The 20,165-nt window shown below is 39.0% G+C and overlaps 1 protein-coding gene across 3 annotated transcripts in view; it reads right to left on the reverse strand.

Annotated features, from left to right (window-relative positions):
* Positions 1-11,062: 11,062 nt before the first annotated feature.
* Dp1 (satellite-binding protein 1 Dp1) overlaps positions 11,063-20,165 on the reverse strand; it is a 344,304-nt gene continuing 335,201 nt past the window's right edge. For all 3 annotated transcript variants that reach the window (XM_068226305.1, XM_067141586.2, XM_068226304.1), the window contains exon 21: positions 11,063-12,686. In XM_068226305.1, the coding sequence (XP_068082406.1) occupies positions 12,441-12,686 (246 nt within the window). In that variant the 3' untranslated portion in view covers positions 11,063-12,440. The remainder of the gene's footprint in view (positions 12,687-20,165) is intronic.

A 20,165-nucleotide genomic window follows, 5' to 3' on the forward strand; every position in this document is an offset into this window, starting at 1 on the left:
AGGTGTAGTAAAGCTAATGCAGTGAGCTCGCAGTTGCGATCAGCAGTATTCTATAAGAAGGAAGTCAGCTCCCAGACAAAACTATCTTTACATCGGTCTGTTTTCAGACAAACTTTGCTTTACGGGAGTGAAAGGTGGGTGGACTCAGGATATCTTATTCATAAGTTAGAAGTAACAGACATGAAAGTAGCAAGAATGATTGCTGGTACAAACAGGTGGGAACAATGGCAGGGGGTACTCGGAATGAGGATATAAAGGCTAATTTAGGAATGAACTCGACGGATGAAGCTGTACGCATAAACAGACTTCAGTGGTGGGGTCATGTGAGGCGAATGGAGGAGGATAGGTTACCTAGGAGAATAATGGACTCTGCTATGGAGGGTAAGAGAAGTAGAGGGAGACCAAGACAACAATGTGTAGACTCGGTTTCTAACGATTTAAAGATAAGAGGTATAGAACTAAATGAGGCCACAACACTAGTTGCAAATTGAGGATTTTGGCAACGTTTAGTACATTCTCAGAGGCTTGCAGACTGAACGCTGAAAGGCATAACAGTCTATAATGATAATGTATGTACGTATGTATGTATGTATGTAATAAATGTGTTGCTTTTTGTGAACCTAATGTCTTACATTTTTAAATGGAGTCGAAGCAACTATTTTGCGTTGAGGAGGGCATGAAGTTTAGACAACTTGCAGGCTAGGCGATTCCATGTTAAAAATAACTATTTTTAGTTGAACTTCAGCACAACCAGGTCAAATACAGTAGAGACAATACGCGACACTCAGCGAGATATCGAGGGACAGCTATTAGAGCTCTCTCCAGCGGGTAGACCTGAAAACTACTGATTCTGTCATAAGAGCAGGTATATTTGTGTGTGAAGTTTTTGGTGTTATTTATGCATTTTTAGTGAGTTGACATAATTAAATAGTAGCGTGTGTCATTCCTTGATATCTCCTCTCAACATGAGGGGAAAGGTATGTGCTGTGTTTGGCTGCAGTAACTATGAAGTAGAGAAGAATGCGCGGTCTTTCTTTCCACTTCCCTCGTGACAAGAAAATGTCAGTAATATTGTGTCTGCATATACATTCTTCTAGTGACAAATAGATTTTTATAGTAGCCTACTTCATAATCTTCTGACCTGCTCGACCCACATTTTAAGTGGCTTAAAATATAATACGCATATTTTATTGTATAGTGCAGCAGTTAACCTTCAATACCGATGTGTTGTAGGTGTGATCTGTGGGTTTTGAAATGCCACAGAAGTGATTTGGATAAGGTGTACAAGAAAGAAGGAACGTTACGCTTATATAAGAATTATAAGATCTGTTCAGATCATTTCCAGGCCAGCGACTTTAAAAATCCTCGACTATACAGCCAAGGGTATGTTACATTTTTACTCTAATTGTACGTCAATATTCCTCAAAGTATCAACATCGACATCATTTTCATAATTTTCTTTCTTTTATCCCTCTTCTCAGATTAAAGCTGGGATTTTATAGATTTTTTCTGTTAGTAGGCTTCATGTTAAGAGGAAAATTGTCCAGCTTTTAAATGTTAATTCATTGCATCATGTGTGTAAGGAACGTGGCGATATTTTTATTGACAAGTGTCTTAATGTGATACAATGTTTTTAAACGAGAAAAAAGACAAATCTAACCGTGAAAGTTCAAGCAGGAACGCTAAAGCAAAAAAAGTTATGCATAAATGAAAGATCAACCCATTTCACAGCAGTCCGTTTCACATCTTATGTCTAATTTCAGTCTTTAAAATAATAACCTTTTAAATAATTCTTCATTCATTTATCCAGAATTGCTAATACTCTCTTTCTAAACGTAATATTTATTTATCCATTTCGTATATGCATTTCCATTGATACTTTAATTTAGCGCGACTTTTCAGACCAAGTCACTAGGAGCGCCACCGTTGAATTGTCTCCCATTTTAACAAGACTAAATCAGTAAGTGTCGCGTATTGTCTCTACTGTATTTGACCAGGTGCTTCACTAGTACTGGATCAGGTTGTTACCTCTTCAGTAGTTCCAAATACGTCAAACTTTACCCCATCTCAATTTATACTTTGTTTATCTTCTGGTGATATTTCTAAGTTTTTCAGTAGGCGAAGTTGATAAAATAGTTCATTTGTCCAAAAAATATCATGAGAAATTGTGCGTAACAGCGAGATAAAACAAAAATTTACTTTATATTAATTACAAAACATAGGCTACACATCATATAGGCTACTACACTTATTCTCAACGTCATTAAAGAATAATTAAATGGGACGGAAGTTAATGTTAGTCCAAAGTGAGCAAGTATTCGAGTAATACTGCACCATATAAACTCGCGGTGATCAGTTATGCCGAAACATACGGGAATAGGGCAGTGGGCCGCAAGTATTCAGTGTCCGAATGCAATGTTCGCTACCGCGTAAACAGAGAAATGCACTTCAAGCGACCAAGAAATCTCCCAAAACATTTCGCGGACCAAAAAGCGGCAAGTTTCCGAAAGTAGGGGAGGATCTGCTTAAATATATGATTTTGTTATGCAACGTTGGATATGCCCACTATCTCCCGGATGCAAGGTCACGGCCAACTTACCCGGTCCCGCAGATCTGGCTCCTTAAAAATTACATTCAATTGTCCAGATATATTATTTTCATCATAATTAACTTTTGTTATTTACGTTTTTAAGTTATATCATTTTCCTCAATTTATTAATGTCATAATATTCAGGCTATGATTTCCTACCTTTCAGACAGCCGATGGTAGGGTTATTCTCCCCATGCATCTGATTCATCAGCCGCTTCTCCCATTATTTTAACGATGTGCATTTGCTTCCCGTAATGTACAGGCCACTTGCAATGGAAAGGAAGAATTCAACCAGTGTAGATGTATCACGGCCTGACGCTGTCTATGTCTACTTTATACACTGAAGAAAATGGAAATTGTAAACATCCAGAAGGAGTGGTGCTACATTGCTGCAATTGAACATGCAGGGCGAGTGTTCGGTTGTGCTTCGATGATTACACTTTCAGGTCCCTCTGACCGCAAGTTTGAACAACAATCAATACAGGATGTGCCCACCACGAGCTGCAATACATTGATGAATTCGTCGAGGCCTGGAGTCAATAAGACCCTGGATCGCTTCCTGAAGAATTGTGGCCCATGCTTGCTGCATTGCACGGGTCAGTTGTTCCAGAGTTGTGGGTGGCTGCGGACGGTTGGCCAGTTGTCGACCCATCATGTCCCACACATGCTCAACAGGACTGAGATCCGGGGAACTGGCGGACCATTCTAAGGTTGTGATGTTGTGGAGAGCTTCTGTGGAGATGCATGCAGTGTGAACCCGGGCAATGTCCTGCTGAAACATCCCATTAGCAATGTTCGCCATCATAGGGACAACCACTGAATTGAGTACCCTATCAACGTACTGTCGGGCAGTCATAGTGCCCTCAACCACTAATTGTGATTTGACATTAAAGCCAATAGCTCCCCAGACCATAATGCTTGGTGCTGGCCCTGTGTGCCTCTCGACAATAAGATCTGGGCGGCCCCTCTCCCTGATATGTCGACGCACACGATTCCGGCGATCACTGCGGGCAAGACAGAAGCGCGATTCATCACTAAAGACGATCCTATGCCACTCGTTGACCCACGTCTCGACACGTCGCTGTTGTGGGGTCAATGGAACACCTTCTGCAGGGACACGGGCTCGTAAGCCAGCTGCATGCAGGCGATTACCAACTGTTTGTTGTGCAACGTGGGGTGCCACAGCTGCTCGAATTTGTGCTGCTGTTGCATGGGGTTCTATCCGGGCCATCCGAATGATGCGGCGATCCTCTCTCACAGTTGTCTGTCGCGCTGGGCCTGTGCCAGGTCTACGAGTGTGGGGTACCTTCATTTGACCACTGCTGTCATACACGCTGTACAGTAGATGCCTGTCGGCTAACACGTGCAGCGACAGTCCTTAGCGATAATCCAGCCTCACACAGCCCAATTATCCAAGCCCTCTCAAACGGCGACAGTTGTTGATAGCGTGCTCTTCTCTGTCGTTGAGGCATGTTTGACGGGGAACACTTCACTGCACAGACTGCAAGTCAACTATGCTACACCAGAGTCCGTATACTGGAGTTGATTCCTCCGCGACCAATCACAAGGGGAGACCTGTAGCAACAATCCAATGGGTCTGAAACTTCGATCGTTTACATACCTACATGACATCGTTCCATATCTTGAAAATCAACTCAAACGACCAATGCCTTCATGGTGTTGCAATTTCCATTTTCTTAAGTGTATTTCAGGCTTGTTTTCATGTTTTGTAATTTTTTACCAACAGTTGTTGGACGGGAATTCTTCTTCTTCTTCTTCTTCTTCCACCGCTTTACTCACCTCTGTCGGGATGCGGGTGCGAATTGTGTTACACAGGTGGATTTGGCCCTGTTTTACGGCCGGATGCCCTTCCTGAAGCTGACCCTAGAGGGAGGGATGTAATCACTAATGCATGTTTCTGTGGTGGTTGGTAGCGTGTGTGTTGTGTGAATAAGAAGAGGAAAGTGTTGGGACAAACACAAACACCCAGTCCCCAGGCCAGAAGAATTAATCAGAGGCGATTAAAATTCACGACCCAGCCGGGACACCCTGAACCGAAGGCCTCAATGCTGACCAATCAACCAGAGTCAGACAGCTGCTGGACGGAAATGTTTAAGTTAAATTTAGCAAGTAGTTCATACTGAACTGTATTTATTGCACTCGTTTTCTTGTGCTTCTTATTCAGTAACAGTGACTTTGAAAACATAATTGATCGAGCTCGATAGCTGCAGTCGCTTAAGTGCGGCCAGTATCCAGTATTTGGGAGATAATGGGTTTGAATCCCACTGTCGGCAGCCCTGAAGATGGTTTTCCATCCTTTCCCATTTTCACACCAGGCAGATGCTGGGGCTCTACCTTAATTAAGGCCACGGCCGCTTCCTTCCCAGTCCTAGCCTTTTCCTGTCCCATCGTCGCCATAAGACCTATCTGTGTCGATGTGACGTAAAGCCACTAGTAAAAATGAAACAATTGTGTGTTCCTTTAAAATGGAGATAAAAGCAGACTGGAATTCCACGCTGTTGTCTGCCATGTTAATCATTGAACTATCCGGAAGTCATCTAAGTGTTATCACAGTCTAAGGTGTTATATACATGGCATGTGCACGACCTTGATCAGTGATAGAGAGTGGCTGCTCCAGACACTCGAGTGTACGCTGAGCTTCCGCTCCACATTTTTATTCACTGCAAATGTGGATTAGAAGCTCATCGGCAGGGAGACACTCAGGCACTCAGCGAGCATATGCTCACTCGCTTAGACTTATTTTTATTCACACCACCCAATATGCGACACTTCCGGATTTAGCCTTGTTAAAATGGGAGACAGTATCCAAGTGGCGCTCCTAGTGGCGTGACATGGAAATTTGATCTAAATTCAAATATCAATGGAAAAGCATATACGGAAATGGATAAATAAATTACGTCTAGAAATAAAGTGTTATTAAGATATTAACTTAAAAGTTGGTAAGGCTATTCTGGATAAACGAATGAAGAATTATGTAACAGGTTATTATTTAAAGACTGAATTTATACATATAATCAAGATGTGAAATGGACTGCTGTGAAAGGGCCTGATCTTTCATTTATGCATTACTTTTTTAGCTTTAGCAGTCCTGCCTGAACTTTCACAGCTGGATTTGTCTTTTTCTCATTTAAAAAACATTGTATCATCACATTAAGACACTTATCAATAAAAATATTGACACATTCCTTACACACATGGTTCAATGAGTTAACATTTAAGATCTGGATAATTTTCCTCTTAACTTGAAGCCTACTAACAGAAAGAAAATCTATAAATTTAGCCTCAAAAACATTCAAGATTTCCCTATAAGCAATACCTGCCATTGCATTAGGATAAAGCAAATTTGCATCATCATTTTGTTTCAACAAAATATGTACATTTCTTAAGTCACCCATATTTTCTTCAGTGCTTGACAACGCATTACACCGAGCTCGATAGCTGCAGTCGCTTAAGTGCGGCCAGTATTCGGGAGATAGTAGGTTCGAACCCCACTGTCGGCAGCCCTGAAAATGGCTTTCCGTGGTTTCCCATTTTCACACCAGGCAAATGCTGGGGCTGTACCTTAATTAAGGCCACGGCCGCTTCCTTCCCACTCCTAGCCCTTTCCTGTCCCATCGTTGCCGTAAGACCTATCCGTGTCGGTGAAAAAAAAAAAAAAAACCAACAACGCATTACGGCATTCCAAATGGGATAACTTGGAACAGAAGCAGCCACACACACATATGCACATGCATTTTCCTAAATTAAATCAAAACCCACAGATCGCACCTACAACAACACATCGGTATTGAAGGTTAACTGCTGCACTATACAATAAAATAAGCGTATTATAATTTAAGCCAGTTAAAATATGGGTCGCGCAGGTCAGAAGTTTAGGAAGTACTACAAAAATCTCGTGTCACTTGAAGAATATGTATGCAAACACAATATTTACTTACATTTTCTTGTCACGAGGGAAACGGAAGAAAGACTGCAAATCCTTCTGCACTTCATAGTTATTGCAGCCAAACACAGCACATACCTTTCCACTCATGTTGAGAGGAAATATAAAGGAAGAACACACGCTACTATTTACTTATGTCAACTTACTGCAAACGCAAAACTTCACAAACAAATACACGTGCTCTTATGACAATCATTAACTCCAGGTCACTCCGCTACACAGAGCTGTAATCGCTGTCCATCGATATCTCGCGGAGTGTCACGTATTTTCTCTACTGTATTTGCTGCAGTGAAGATGACGTCACTTGGAATGCCAAGATGCTGCTAGCAGGGCAGGGAAGTTGGCAGTGCAAGCCGATAATTCAAATGAAAGCAGTGATCAGGTTTACTGTGTGGTAGGCCTACTCTGAACTGACAGAGACCAATGACTCTCCATTAAGTTCTTTTGTATCAATATTTAATAATTTAATAACATGATACCCTTATACCTTTTTTCTACGGGGTCGAGTACGAAGTGAGATGAATCTTTGTAGCGAGTTTTTACGGCTGTATGCCCTTCCTGATGTTAACCTCACCCGAGGAATTAATGAGATGTAACGAATGACGTGATATAAGTAACAAAAACAAATTTTTATATGTACCGTAGGCCTAAAAGTCGTGTTCACCATTTATTGTCTTTTTACATTTAGAAATACTGTCTTCCGACGAAAATAGCCAGTATAACTTAAATACATTCTAAGTTTGTTAAATAATAGTATAGAATGTTTACGCGTACAACTTATAGCTCTTTATAGCCTAGAAGTCATGTGTTCGCTGCACAAAATTTTGAGATAATCGCATATTGGACCCCCCCTTTACTATTTTGGCTGTAAAAGTAGGGAGAAAAGGGGTCTAATACGCGAGTAAATACGGTAACTAGGCTTTCAGGCAGGAATCAAAATGTTCCTTCTCAACACAAATCTAGTATTTTAATATTATCGTATACAATAATGTTATGTCCAGAGCAGATGATGCACTTTACATACAAAAAGCCATGCGCATGGGAGATCTTGGGATTACCTATTACTGTTTTGGTCCTAATATAAGACTGAGAATTTTACGTTTTTGTGTAAAAAAAAAAAAATTGCAGTAATTTAATCAGCGCACATTACATTTAAATGGTTTGTATCATTTCTAACTCATACCGACATGTGCAGCGAGCGCTCTTTCCAGCCGAGCTGAGCTCAAGGTCACAAATAACCATAATTTCTGAAGTTTTGATGATTTTTTTTTCTCTTTCCAATTTGATTGGATTAGTGACGGGCAGAATTGAATATAATGCAGGAACTTTTGAGAATTGATACTTGTATTCAAAACCATGTTCTCAAGTTCAACATAACCTTTAACAGTCGATGTAGGTTTAATTTACGCGGTACAAGATTTCCAGAAACTGACTACGGACAGTATAGTGGAGACCAAATTACAATGGAAGATTAAGAAAAGAAGGGATTTTGCCCACATTTTGGGTGTTTTTGTATCTAATGTGCTTTATTTTATTAGATGAGAGAATTAAAAACCTACTTGTGGTCGATTGTCGTTTGGCTTGGTGTAATTCGATTTTTCGAAGAAGAGTTTGGCTAATCAAAGTTGCTGAACTGAAAAAAGTTTTCACGGGAAGCTGACCAAGTCTCCCCTTGTAAAATTGAATGTAAAGTATGGAAATTTTGAATTCGCGTACCAGTAATTAATGTTTGATGCCGGTTGTGCAGTCTAACTTGCCTGCCTCTCATCCAGAGGGCCCGGGTTCGATTCCCAGCTAGGTCAGGTATTTTTACCTGGATATAAGGGCTGGTTGCAGGCCCACTCAGCCTACATGATTACATTTGATTGAGGAGCTATCTAATGGTGAGATAGCGACCCCGGTCTAGAGCCAGGAATAATGGCCGAGAGGAGTCATCACAGTGACCAAGCATCACTTTGTAATCTGCATGCCTTCAGCTAAGCAGCAGTAGCTTGGCAGGCAAAGGCCCATTGGGGCTGTAGTTTGGTTATTATACATATTTCATTTTTGTGATGTTTAGCCAAATTGTTGATGGTTTTCATTCATTCCCAGTTTTTCTCTTCTCCCATGTTGTACGTTACATTTTCATGGTCCCTCTGAAAACGGAGAATCGGTGTTTCACTGTAATTACAATTAACATGGGTGAATTAAGAAACCAAAAAGGCACTTGGGATAAGCATTATTCATTTTATCTATAATGAACTGAGCACGCATTGGGTAAATCCGGTCAGTGTAATTTGGGATGTAAATACTGTTAATGCCTTCTTGAAGAGGTTAAGTAAGCTTGGCTTTGGATGGGTGGTATTCTCTATGATAGAAACAGTAAGAGAATTTTGTGACCAATATGTCGGGTCACTGTACTTTATAGCTGTGCACCAATGTATATCCTTGATGCACCACAACAGTTTACAAGTAGCAAAGGGCTATTACACAGGCCTATGTGACAATCCTTCAGTAGGCCAACATGTTCAACATCAATGAAAATAAGCACAGAGGGTAAAGTTTTAAGAATAGCTCTCAAATTCACGTTACTATGATATTTGTTCTGGTGATGTATTAGCAATTGTATGGATGGACAACAGTTGAATCTAAATTCACATAAAATTAAAGCCACTACAGGTGAAAGGACAGCAAGTAGGAAATAAGAGAAGAGACAGAAGTGAGGTAGCCTTACATAATCTGTAGATAGAGAATACTATGTAGACAGAGAATACTACTGTATAACATTGCATATTTACATGGAGATTGAAACCTTATTTGAGTACAGTCTAACGCCCCAACAACTTTCGGAAATCAAGCAGTTCCATAAAATTCCATCTGTACAGTCTTGATTTCATGTTCAGTGTGTGGCATTCTAATAAACTGAGGTCGCAGGTGTACAATTGCCCAGGTGACTTGTTTGACAATTGCACATGTTGATGACTTGCTGACACCACTAAAATCACCAACAGCTAGGAGCACTGTCCCAGTTACATAAAAATGCAATGTTAACAACAGGCAGTTCATGGGTAAGACTGCAAATTTCCTACAAAAGAAAAAAGCATACACTTAATATCACGCGAAAAGAGGTTTCCATTCTTTATATATAGACGTTCTCAGCACAATATGTAATTTACTAGGGATAAGAGTAATAGGATAATTTAAAATATTTCAGCACATAACAATGACAAAAATGATTCTAATTTAATAATAATAACACATTAAGTGAATACTCTAAATCCTGGAACTGCTCAATTTTCAGTGCTCTACCAAAACTAACTTCTTGTGAACTGTAACCCAACTTGTCATTGCTGAACCATCAAACCTAAAAGTTGTTCAACGTAAACATCAATTACTGGCCTAACACAAATATGAGCAAGGAAAAACCTAAACATTTAATCTTGCTATAAATATCAATTTGCTGCAAATGTATATGGTACACGTCTTCACTGAACATGTTATCAAAGGAATTACATTTCAGTTCAGTTCAATTCTAAAATCTTTCCCGTGATAATGGTGTGGCTCCAAGAATTACATCGAACTACTGACACAGTTAACGTAACTTACTAGTCACTGATGTTTCGTACATCACTTTGAATTAATTGTATTAAGTAGAACACAGTCGGCTTTCTAAGCCCAAATCTGGCAAAAAACTAGGCGTCTGTGCAGATATGAATGTTCCGGTCTCTCTCTTATCCGCCTTGGGCGACTAATTGGTAATAGTTGTTCACCGTCGTCATCATAAAAACATCAATAACATCAAGAAACTCATCCATGATTAAAACCTGCTAACTAAAATCATAATGAATTACATTACAAATTTACGTATACCATGACAAAATCTTAAATGAGTGTATCCTGCCGAGGTTTTACTTACTGCAATATAATATCGAACTCTGATGCTGTCACAGGGTCTTCTTTTTATTAACAAGTCGAGGTAACACAAGATGTAAGCAGATTAAAAAGCAATCAACAGTTTTCAGCCCTCAAGCCCCTTGCCTGGCAGGTGAAGGTCTTATCTGAACCTTGAAGCGGCCAATAATTACGTGCTGTGTAACTATGATTTATGCTGCCAACAGCGCTACCCAGGATGTGGGAAGGGTTGAACGAAAATAATCTTTTACGCGAAGCGCAAGTTACGCATTACTTTAACTACAGGTGGTTGAACCAGCCCTTGTCACTTGTTTTATTCCATTAATTATACTCTTCACTTGAACACAATCTTCCTTCAGCCTGCAGTCCTACATTGCTTGACAAAAGATCCTATTGCTACACCAATGCAGTGATGTCCAGCTATTGGGTCAACCTGTTTTTTTCGTATACATGATGACCATTTCATCATAAAATAATGAACCGGATTTTTTTCATGCTCATTTTACTTTCCATGCAACTGTTTAGCTCAAAGTTTGAGCTATTATATAGTTAATAAAAGAGTAAACACAGTACATGGGTGAGAGAAGAGGGAATTATTGTAAATAATTAACCCCACATATAACATACGAACTTTATTCTCAAATTGCGCCTGTCATAGCACCACAACTGGAGGCTACAATGGAGTTGTTACACGATACCTCAGAGAATATAAATATCAGTACAATTTATAGAGTCCTGAACTCTACTGCACAGTTCTTGGAGTGTTCCATGATTTTATACAAACTCAACAATGAATAAATGTCTAAATCTCTTCTTAGTAATAATAAGTCAATATATATATATTTATATATATATATATATAAATCTCCTTCACCCTTACTTTGCTAAGGCAGCTTCTTCATAAATAGCAAAATCAAGACTGATACAATTTGATAAACTCAAGCCCCACTTTTCAAAAATCCCAAGTTAAAAAATAAATCACAGTTAAAAATGGGAAGGCATCTCTGCCCTTATCTGAAAGAGGAAGAGGAAAAGGGGAAGGGAAGGAAAAAAGTCACATGGATCTCAAAACAAGGTCATAAGAAGTAACAAGCAATAACCACCCCATTACAGGACTACAAAAGAAATAATTCTATGAGGAAAGTTATTGAAAATATCATTGCTTTAATTTCAAGGAATGGAGGCAGGCTGATATCCTTAATTTACTACACAAAATTACACATATTGTTATTAAACCAAACAATGAACAAATCATTTTCTTGCTACAAGTCCTTGGTTTGAGAACCACACTCCTCTAAGGAGGATTTGATAAAGTGTTGAGAATCCATTCTCAAAGATATATGAAAGGGGGGGAAGACCTTTGAATTAATGTCCAATCAGCAAATACCATGTGTCGCAGTCCGGAGTTCAGAGGCCAGGGTCGTTAATGCAGCAGTCAGTGAGGGACAGGGGAGCCACGTTACAAAACCAACATTCCCCAGACTGTTAACAGTAATGTATGAGGAGAAAGGAGGGCCATTTTCAAATTACTCTCTAGTAATTATGTTAGTTTACATAAGACTGAGGAGAAATTAATTCCATGTTAATTGTCACTAATGTTCCTCAGATCCTAGATAATTTATTTCACTTTCTTTCATGGTGCTGAGTTTGAGAAATTAGCCAAAAAAGTTACTAGCAGAGGTCAGAGCTTTGTTATTACAAAAGCAAACTGAGATGTCATAAGTATACGATGGAAGCAATCACAGCAGAAATGTGAAGTCAGGCCCTTGTAGCAACAACCTATTAAAATAACCAATTAAAATGGTATTGCGTTTTAAAATCCACATTTCTTCCACCACATTTTCCATCCATCAACACACTTCTGTATCACAAAATCCCACCACAATTATTTCAAAAATAAGAGGTACTAACGCAAAATTAATTTTCTTGCTATATAGCTGTGATAGTACTTCTGATAAGTGGTAGCCAACCAGAATGAGGAAGGACAGGGCATCTTTAACGGCGAGGACCCCAGGCTCCAGCTGTAGGGACATTCCTAGGTGCATCTCCAGAACTCCCAAAGGAGGGGAACTCTGCAGTACTAGCTGTATCAGGGGCACGTTGCTCCCAGGGACCACCTGTCACCACAAAGCCAGGGCCACTACCTGGATTTCCTTGGCCTAAGTTAACACCATCAGCATCTCCTTGACCAAAGCTCGGACGGTAGCTTTCACGAGGCTCAGCATCATTAATATCTTGCATCTGAAATTGAAGAATGCAATTTGAGGAACACACACTATTATAAAAAATTTGGTGCACAAAGCAGGTTGTCACATAATCCCAGCAAGCACCAAGGCTCAGAAAGAAAATAAATCTCTCAAACATATTTATTCACCTCTAGCTGGGCTTGAGAAATCTTTGAAATTGTTGTTCTTACTTAATTCAGTCATTCAATTAACCGAAGGGGATAACAAAGGCACCGTCTCCAAATGAGAAGTAGTAAAATACATATCTTTTCTGCTGCTTTGTGTTAGTTTCCTCATTTATTTTTATAAAAGTTTCTTTGCTTCTTTCTTCTTATAAGGAGTTTTAAAGTAATTAGCTGTAAGTGGTGAGGAAAGAAAAGAGAAAATTCTGTTCGGTATGAAATTTGCTATTGGCTTCATACAAAATTCCTCTATAGTAATACAGAAGGTTTCATATATTATGCTGCTGAATTTGGGACACCATAATTAAAAGTTCTGTGCTTTTCAAGCATGTGAAATCTGTCTAACATTGCTAAACAAGGATTTTGCCAAATAGAAGTAAATAAATATTTTACATTAATTTTTACTAATTTTTATATACTATTAATGAATAATTTGTTAAGAAGGGCACCTTACTTTTCAGTGTCGACTTAGTTTAAAGATAAACTTTAAAGCTTTCTAGTCTGCTGAACACACAATTTTAGTATAAACATTACACTGTAACATACCTGGAAAACAAAAACATTAAAAAAACAAGGAAAAATACATTATTAAACAAAGAATGGCATGTTTCGTTCTTAACACTATGAGCCCGGACGTTTCAAGATGGCGTCCCTACCCTGTGCCGGCGTAATTTAGAATCTCAGAAAAAAAATTTCACAGTTCGGTCAGTTTTCGCATTATAAATTAACAAATTTATATACATATTGTACAAAGAGTGGGCTATCCCACGAAATCAAATAAAAAATGCACACCTTCAGCATTGGAAAGAAACTTAGGCTACAATATTGGTCCATTCTGATATCCTTGTTCACGCACTTGAATTTCTAATTCACTAGAATGATAGTTTATAGTCACTGAATAACAGAATTACACATTGTTATTCCCAATACTTAGCTTTGGTATGGTAACACTCAAAACATTCTCCTATGCAAAGACCTACGTCACATTTACAACAATATATGGTTGTCATTTTCTTCACAGCACGACCGGTGTTATGTTTGGACTTGTCGTAGCAAACCTTGCACATACGCTGCTCGTGTCCTTCCTTTTTCGCGCCTACTGCAGGTATTCTGTGTGGAAAATGATCTCTACTTACTAGCCTTGCCGCAGTTGATGCTCGTGATTCTTCAGTAATTTCAGCCCCAACACTACTCCTCACCAAATCATCTGCTAAACGTTCACAAAATTTTGAAAGGGGAAGTTTTTGTGAAGAAGCCTTACGGTACAGTATATAGGCATTCAAAATGGCAAGATCAAACAGATGGAAGAATAATTTTTTCCACCACTTGATCGATTTCCTTGTGAATGCATAATATGCCAAAAATTGGTCGACTTATCAACACCAATTTTGAATTTGTTATAGTCTACTACTGCTGATGGTTTGGATTTCTCGTGGCACCCTCTTGCTGCGGGTACTTCAGTCATGTCATCACGTGCAGTGCTCAGCATATACAAGCCTCGAACATCTCGCCACTTTATTGCTAGGTGTTCTTTCTGCAATGACATTTTTTCACCCTTTTTCAGTTTTTTTTTTTTTTTGCGAACTCGTGATCTTGGCATTCCTTTCCGATTTGGCATCACGGTGCCAGCTGCTTTAGTCTGACAGTCCCACAGATGGTCATAAATGGTGGGGTTTGAAAACCATCTGTCCATATACACTGTGTGCCCCCTATTTTTTACTGGTTCACACAGTCTGTCAACAACATTGAAGGAGGAATTTTAATCCTCCACTGTGACATGGGCCCCAGAATACACTTCCATGTTGCACATGTAACCACTCCTCGCTTCACAGAGTTGAAAGATCTTGATTCCATACTTCTGTGGCTTTCCTCTCATGAACACACGAAAAAATATACGTCCCCGAAATGGACATATTGCTTCATCGATTGTCAATGATTCATCAGGAGAGTAACAATTCTGAAAACTTGTTTTGAGGCAGTTTAGTATTGGTCGGATTTTGAACAGAGGATCGTAGCCTGGATGGCCCCTTTGTTTTTGCTTATCATTGTTGTTCAGATGCAACATTGTCAGAATACCGAGAAATTGGTCTCTCAACATTCCAATGGACTTTGCGTAGTCAGTTTTTAGAATTGGTGTTGTGCTCCAGTAGTCCCGGAGAAAAGGTTTACGAATCAAACACATGTGATTTACTAATGCAAAAAATAACTTTAGTTCATTCAGAGTCACTGGTTTCCACTGTGCATGCACTGATTTAGGTTTCAGAGGGCCTTCTTGCTTCTTTAGATGTATTTGCTGTAGGGCATATCTGTTACTTTCCACTCTGATAACATTCAGTACATTACTGTCAAAAAATAAACTAAAGAAATCTAGAGGTGAAGATTCTGCAGAAATACCAAGGTTATTAGCATTCAGTCCTGGTGCGCCAGTAAAAATGGGCCTGTTCACAGGAGTAATATCTTGTTTCCATTGTGTTCCCGTGCTTCTGACCTCCCTTCATCTTTTTGCAACTGGTTCTTCTGGTGATGAATCTGATGATTCAACATCCTGAGGGACTTGTATATTTTCATTTTCTTCTTCACGATCACTTTCATACAGATCAGAATCTGAATCATTCACAAGTTCCGTAATAATCTGTTCACATATCCATGGGCTGTATGCACGCGTAAGATTTCCTTTACTTGTTCAAGGTCCGGGATCCATATCTCAATAATTATATAGTATAAATCTACTACTTGAGAGATGATTGCAGACTGTTGCCTCACTACACTTTCATTCTAAATCTGTGAAGTCATATAATCTATCATTAGAACACATGCACATAAATTGGAGCTTATCTAACCAGAGCGCACGAGGAGTACATGTCAGCAATTACGTAAGATCTAACTGAGTGCACGTGGCTACGAAACATCGTCACTAAGTTGCACCACCAATCACTATCGATCGACAACACCACCTAACGATAGTAAAGGAAATCCACAACACGTCAAAGCAAAAACTAATTCGATAACGTGAATAGCTTTTGAGTGGCTGAATTTCAAAGATCGTGGTAGTAGTATTACTAACAGCGGTACTCAGGCGCATGCCGCGTGGTAGTAATATTACTACCGGCGGGCGCATAGTGTTAAAAGAACATCAGATTCTATCAAGTCACATTCAGTATTTGGAAATATTTATGTTTATTTCTGTCCAAACATATACGAATTTGAAGTATGGAACTTATTTTAATGAAACCCTGCTTTGTCACCATTACAGCATACAAAGCAAAGTGTTCAAAATACTGTTGGTCTTTCGTTGGCTCAAATCCAAACAGCTGTCAGTCCGCCGTCCTTCCATTACTTCGTGCCTCCCACCCTGGTGAGGTCAATGACATGCTTCACTTCCCCTACAGGTGCTTTACCCTTAGGCCCAGTTTCTTCAACTCTATGTTAAACTTTACTTAACAAATGTTAACTAACAATTGTTATTAATTTAACACTTCGTTTAAAAGTGCCCTGTTTCATGAACACATTTCCAACATTTGTTATGAAACAATTGTTAAAGACAAATTCACACATTTCTGTGAGATTTCTGAACGCGTTTGGCAGTGAGCGTCTTTTGTTTCTTTACATAAAGCGCTCCTAGTGGTGTGTTGAAATAGTATTTTGTCACATAGACACATGGTTGACATTATTATAGGTTATGTTTAGCGGAGACCGATAAGATGTAAACATGTCAAGTAAGAGGCAACAAAAGCGTTATTATGATGAATGCGAGACAAATGTTGTTGTAGTTTTAATTTGAAAAATGTGAATGTGCTTAAAAAATGAAAGAACGGACTGTTATATCAAAACATTCGATATAGCCTATTCTTATAGGCTATTCTTATATTCCTGTACCAGGGAAAATGTGATAATTGATATGTTTTGAATGATTTTCGGATATCTTTTATTGTGGGCCAAATAATGTAATGCCTTGTTAATGCTACAGTGGCAGCAGGAATTCTTTGCAGGATTCTACACACTTTCTCTTGCACTCGTGAACATAGTTGCCTACAATTACATGAAAAGTGTCTCAAGCATAATATCTAACAAGTAGAGGCCAGACCCTGCGGTCAACCGATTTCACCGAGCTTCAATGTACCTGTGGGGAGACACTCAACGGTAACTCGTGTATAAGGGTTCAAGTCAATACACTTCCGTTTTCGAAAAAAAAAAAAAAAAAAAAAAAAAAAAAAAAAAAAAAAAAAAAAAAAAAAAGAGTTCAGATATCATTACACAGAATCCGCTTCGGGCAAAGTGGAGGTGGTAGAACAATAAAAGGCGAACAAATTTTACTTAAACATGTCAGGTCCGCAACCTAGTAACTTCTGAAAAACTGATGAATCCCCGATTCCAATGCAAGGCATATATACTTGGGAGTTACATCACAGCGAAACGGAGTGGTGGCCAAGTGGTCACTGTACTTGTCTGCGAACTTCGTAGACGTGAATTCGAGTCTCGTCGCAGCTATAATTGTTGCACAAAATAAATTAATATTCCCGGCTCTGCCACGAAAATTGAAAAGTGGTACGAGGGCTGGAACGGGGTCCACTCAGCCTCGGGAGGTGAAATGAGTAGAGGTGGGTTCAATTCCCCCCTCAGCCATCCTGGAAGTGGTTTTCCGTGGTTTCCCACTCCTCCTCCTAACATAAGGCCACGGCCACTTCCTTCTCTCTTCCTTGTATATCCCTTCCAATGTTCCCATCCCCCCCGCAAGGCCCTTTTAAGCATAGCAGGTGAGGCCGCCTAGGCGAGGTACTGGTTATCCTCCCCAGTTGTACCCCCGATCCAGAGTCGGGAAGCTCCCAGGACACTGCCCTTGAGGCGGTAGAGGTGGGATCCCTCACTGAGTCCGAGGGGAAAACGACCCTGGAGGGTAAACAGATAAAGAAGGAGAAGACGAATAAATTAATATTTGAGGAAACGTTAAGATAAAAACTGGAACAAAAATATTACGTAAATTGTAGTACATTTTATTTTCTACCTGAAATTAACATAGGCCTAAATGTTCTCCCAGATCCTGCTGGATCTCTTTCTCTGTATATATATATATATATATATATATATATTAATTTGAGGTATAAAATAAAACTCCACTGCAATTTGATTATTCATTTTATTTGCATTTTTACCTTCACATTTCCTGAAATAATGATTTAATTTGTATAAAAAAGTACGCAACGAAGGGACTCGAACTCACATCATCGCGGTTCGTAGGCAAATACGATGACCACTCAGCGACTGCTTCACTTGTCGGGGTTGCAACTCTTCAACTTATAGGCTATTCATAAATATTTTTAAAATTATTAGGTTACGGACCTGACAAGTTTTAGTAAAATGTGTTCGTATTTTAGGGTTCTATCACCTCCATGTGGTCCGAAGCAGATCCTGCCTCATGATATTTGTCCTCACTTTTGGAAACTCTGACCTATATTCAATATTGTCTAGTACCTTGTTCATTATGGCTTTGCTAATTAGAAATATATCTTCGGACAACTCTAAAAAGTCATTATTTCTTAGCATGGGTCGTCCTTTGCCTTCTTCAGTTTATAAATAGTCATCAAACAGCAGTAAACCTTCAAACTTACGTCTTCTACATGCCTCCATTTTGAAATTTTAGCAGCTGTTAAGAGGTTTAACACAGGGCTGCTGCCAGGTTAATTTAACACAAGCATTAACAATTTGTTAGAGTTAACAATTCTTGATGAGATGACCATTTTGTTAAATTATGTGTTAAGTCTCCTTAACAGCAGAGTTAACACTTAACATTCGTTGAAGAAACCGGGCCTTAGTATTATCATTGTTGTTGCTATATTTCTTCTTATTATTATTTTTCATATTTTATTCTTAAAAACTACGTTAGAGTTCTTAATGAGCACATGCCAACTTTATAAAACCAAAAATCAGGAGATTTTAATATGAAAATCAGGAAAAATCAGGAGATACAACTGGTCAAAACTGCTTATTGTACATGTCTTGTACAATACAGGAGTACTGTGGTATATAACACCTATTGTCTCAAAACCCAACTGTACAAGGCTACAAGGCAAAAAATTACACACCTCTATTCTCTCACAGGAAGTATGCGAGCAAGATGATCGATCTGTGATAAGCCTTCCGAAAATAGTATGAACTCATGCTCCACACGTATGAATCAGTCATGCACTTAGATGCAATTATTTAGCAAATGCACATATTAATATATTGCATCACGCACCTGCGCGATTATGCGAAGTGCAATGCTATTTTTATCAATTAAAATTTGCCAGAATTGTCTCAAAATAGCGCCTAAAATTTCTAGAAAAATCACTAGTCGCTATCCTTGAAATTCTGTCACTAAATTACTAAACAAATTTCAAATCTAGCAACTAGTCTCTATAATAGATTAGACTGATGTGAAGAAACATGAACATAGCACGCAAGAACGAGAGATTGACGATTGAAATACAGCTTTCAATAAACATCGCACATTCACGCGCATTTCTCGTATTAATAAAAGTTGATATTTCACTTGAAAGCGGCCAATGAGCGAAGGACTTCCGGCCACTGGCGTGCAAAGCTGAAATGGTGGGATTTGAAAACAAATGTTTGAAGTTCACCTAAAAATAAGCAAAAATCCGGAGAAATAATAGAATAATTAGGAGGCGGGAAAAACCGTCGAAAATCGGGAGTCTCCTGCCTAAATCGGGAAAGATGGCAGTTATGCGAGCATTTAATGGTCTGCCTATTATCTTGGTAATTTTTTAAATCCTTGTAAGATGTCATTTTTAGTGATAAATGATAATCTATTTAAATATCACCTCGAGTGGCGAAGAGAATTTATTAAAGATAATAATATCCATATCGTAACCCATATTCCAGACCTTCAAGCCAAAGATTACCTCCTGTGGGATTCAGTAAGCACTAATGCAAAAATGTTCTGCCACAAATCTTCTCTGCACAGCAGACAAGTGTGTTTTTAAATTAAGCCCATTCTTTTGCTACACTTTCTATTTCTGATATAGAGATGTGCAGTTTTAATTCCTCCTGAGCTCCTTTATCTTTTAATTTCCATACTTTTATTTTCTTGTCTTATTTCTTTTACCTATTGCAATTTTATTACCACTACTCTGTGGTCTCCATTGAATGTCTCACATGGTAGTGCTGTTACATCTATTTTGCTCCCCATTGTTGAAGAACGAGAGCAGCTTAGTGAGCAAGTAGGGGGACGTGCACGACGTAGTACGCACTGAAGGTCAGTGGCGCAAAGGTATAGCACATCTTTCTGGACAGGTTAAATTGCAACACGATACGCG

The sequence above is a fragment of the Anabrus simplex genome, chromosome 2 (genome assembly GCF_040414725.1).
Source record: "Anabrus simplex isolate iqAnaSimp1 chromosome 2, ASM4041472v1, whole genome shotgun sequence".
Lineage (NCBI taxonomy): Eukaryota > Metazoa > Arthropoda > Insecta > Orthoptera > Tettigoniidae > Anabrus > Anabrus simplex.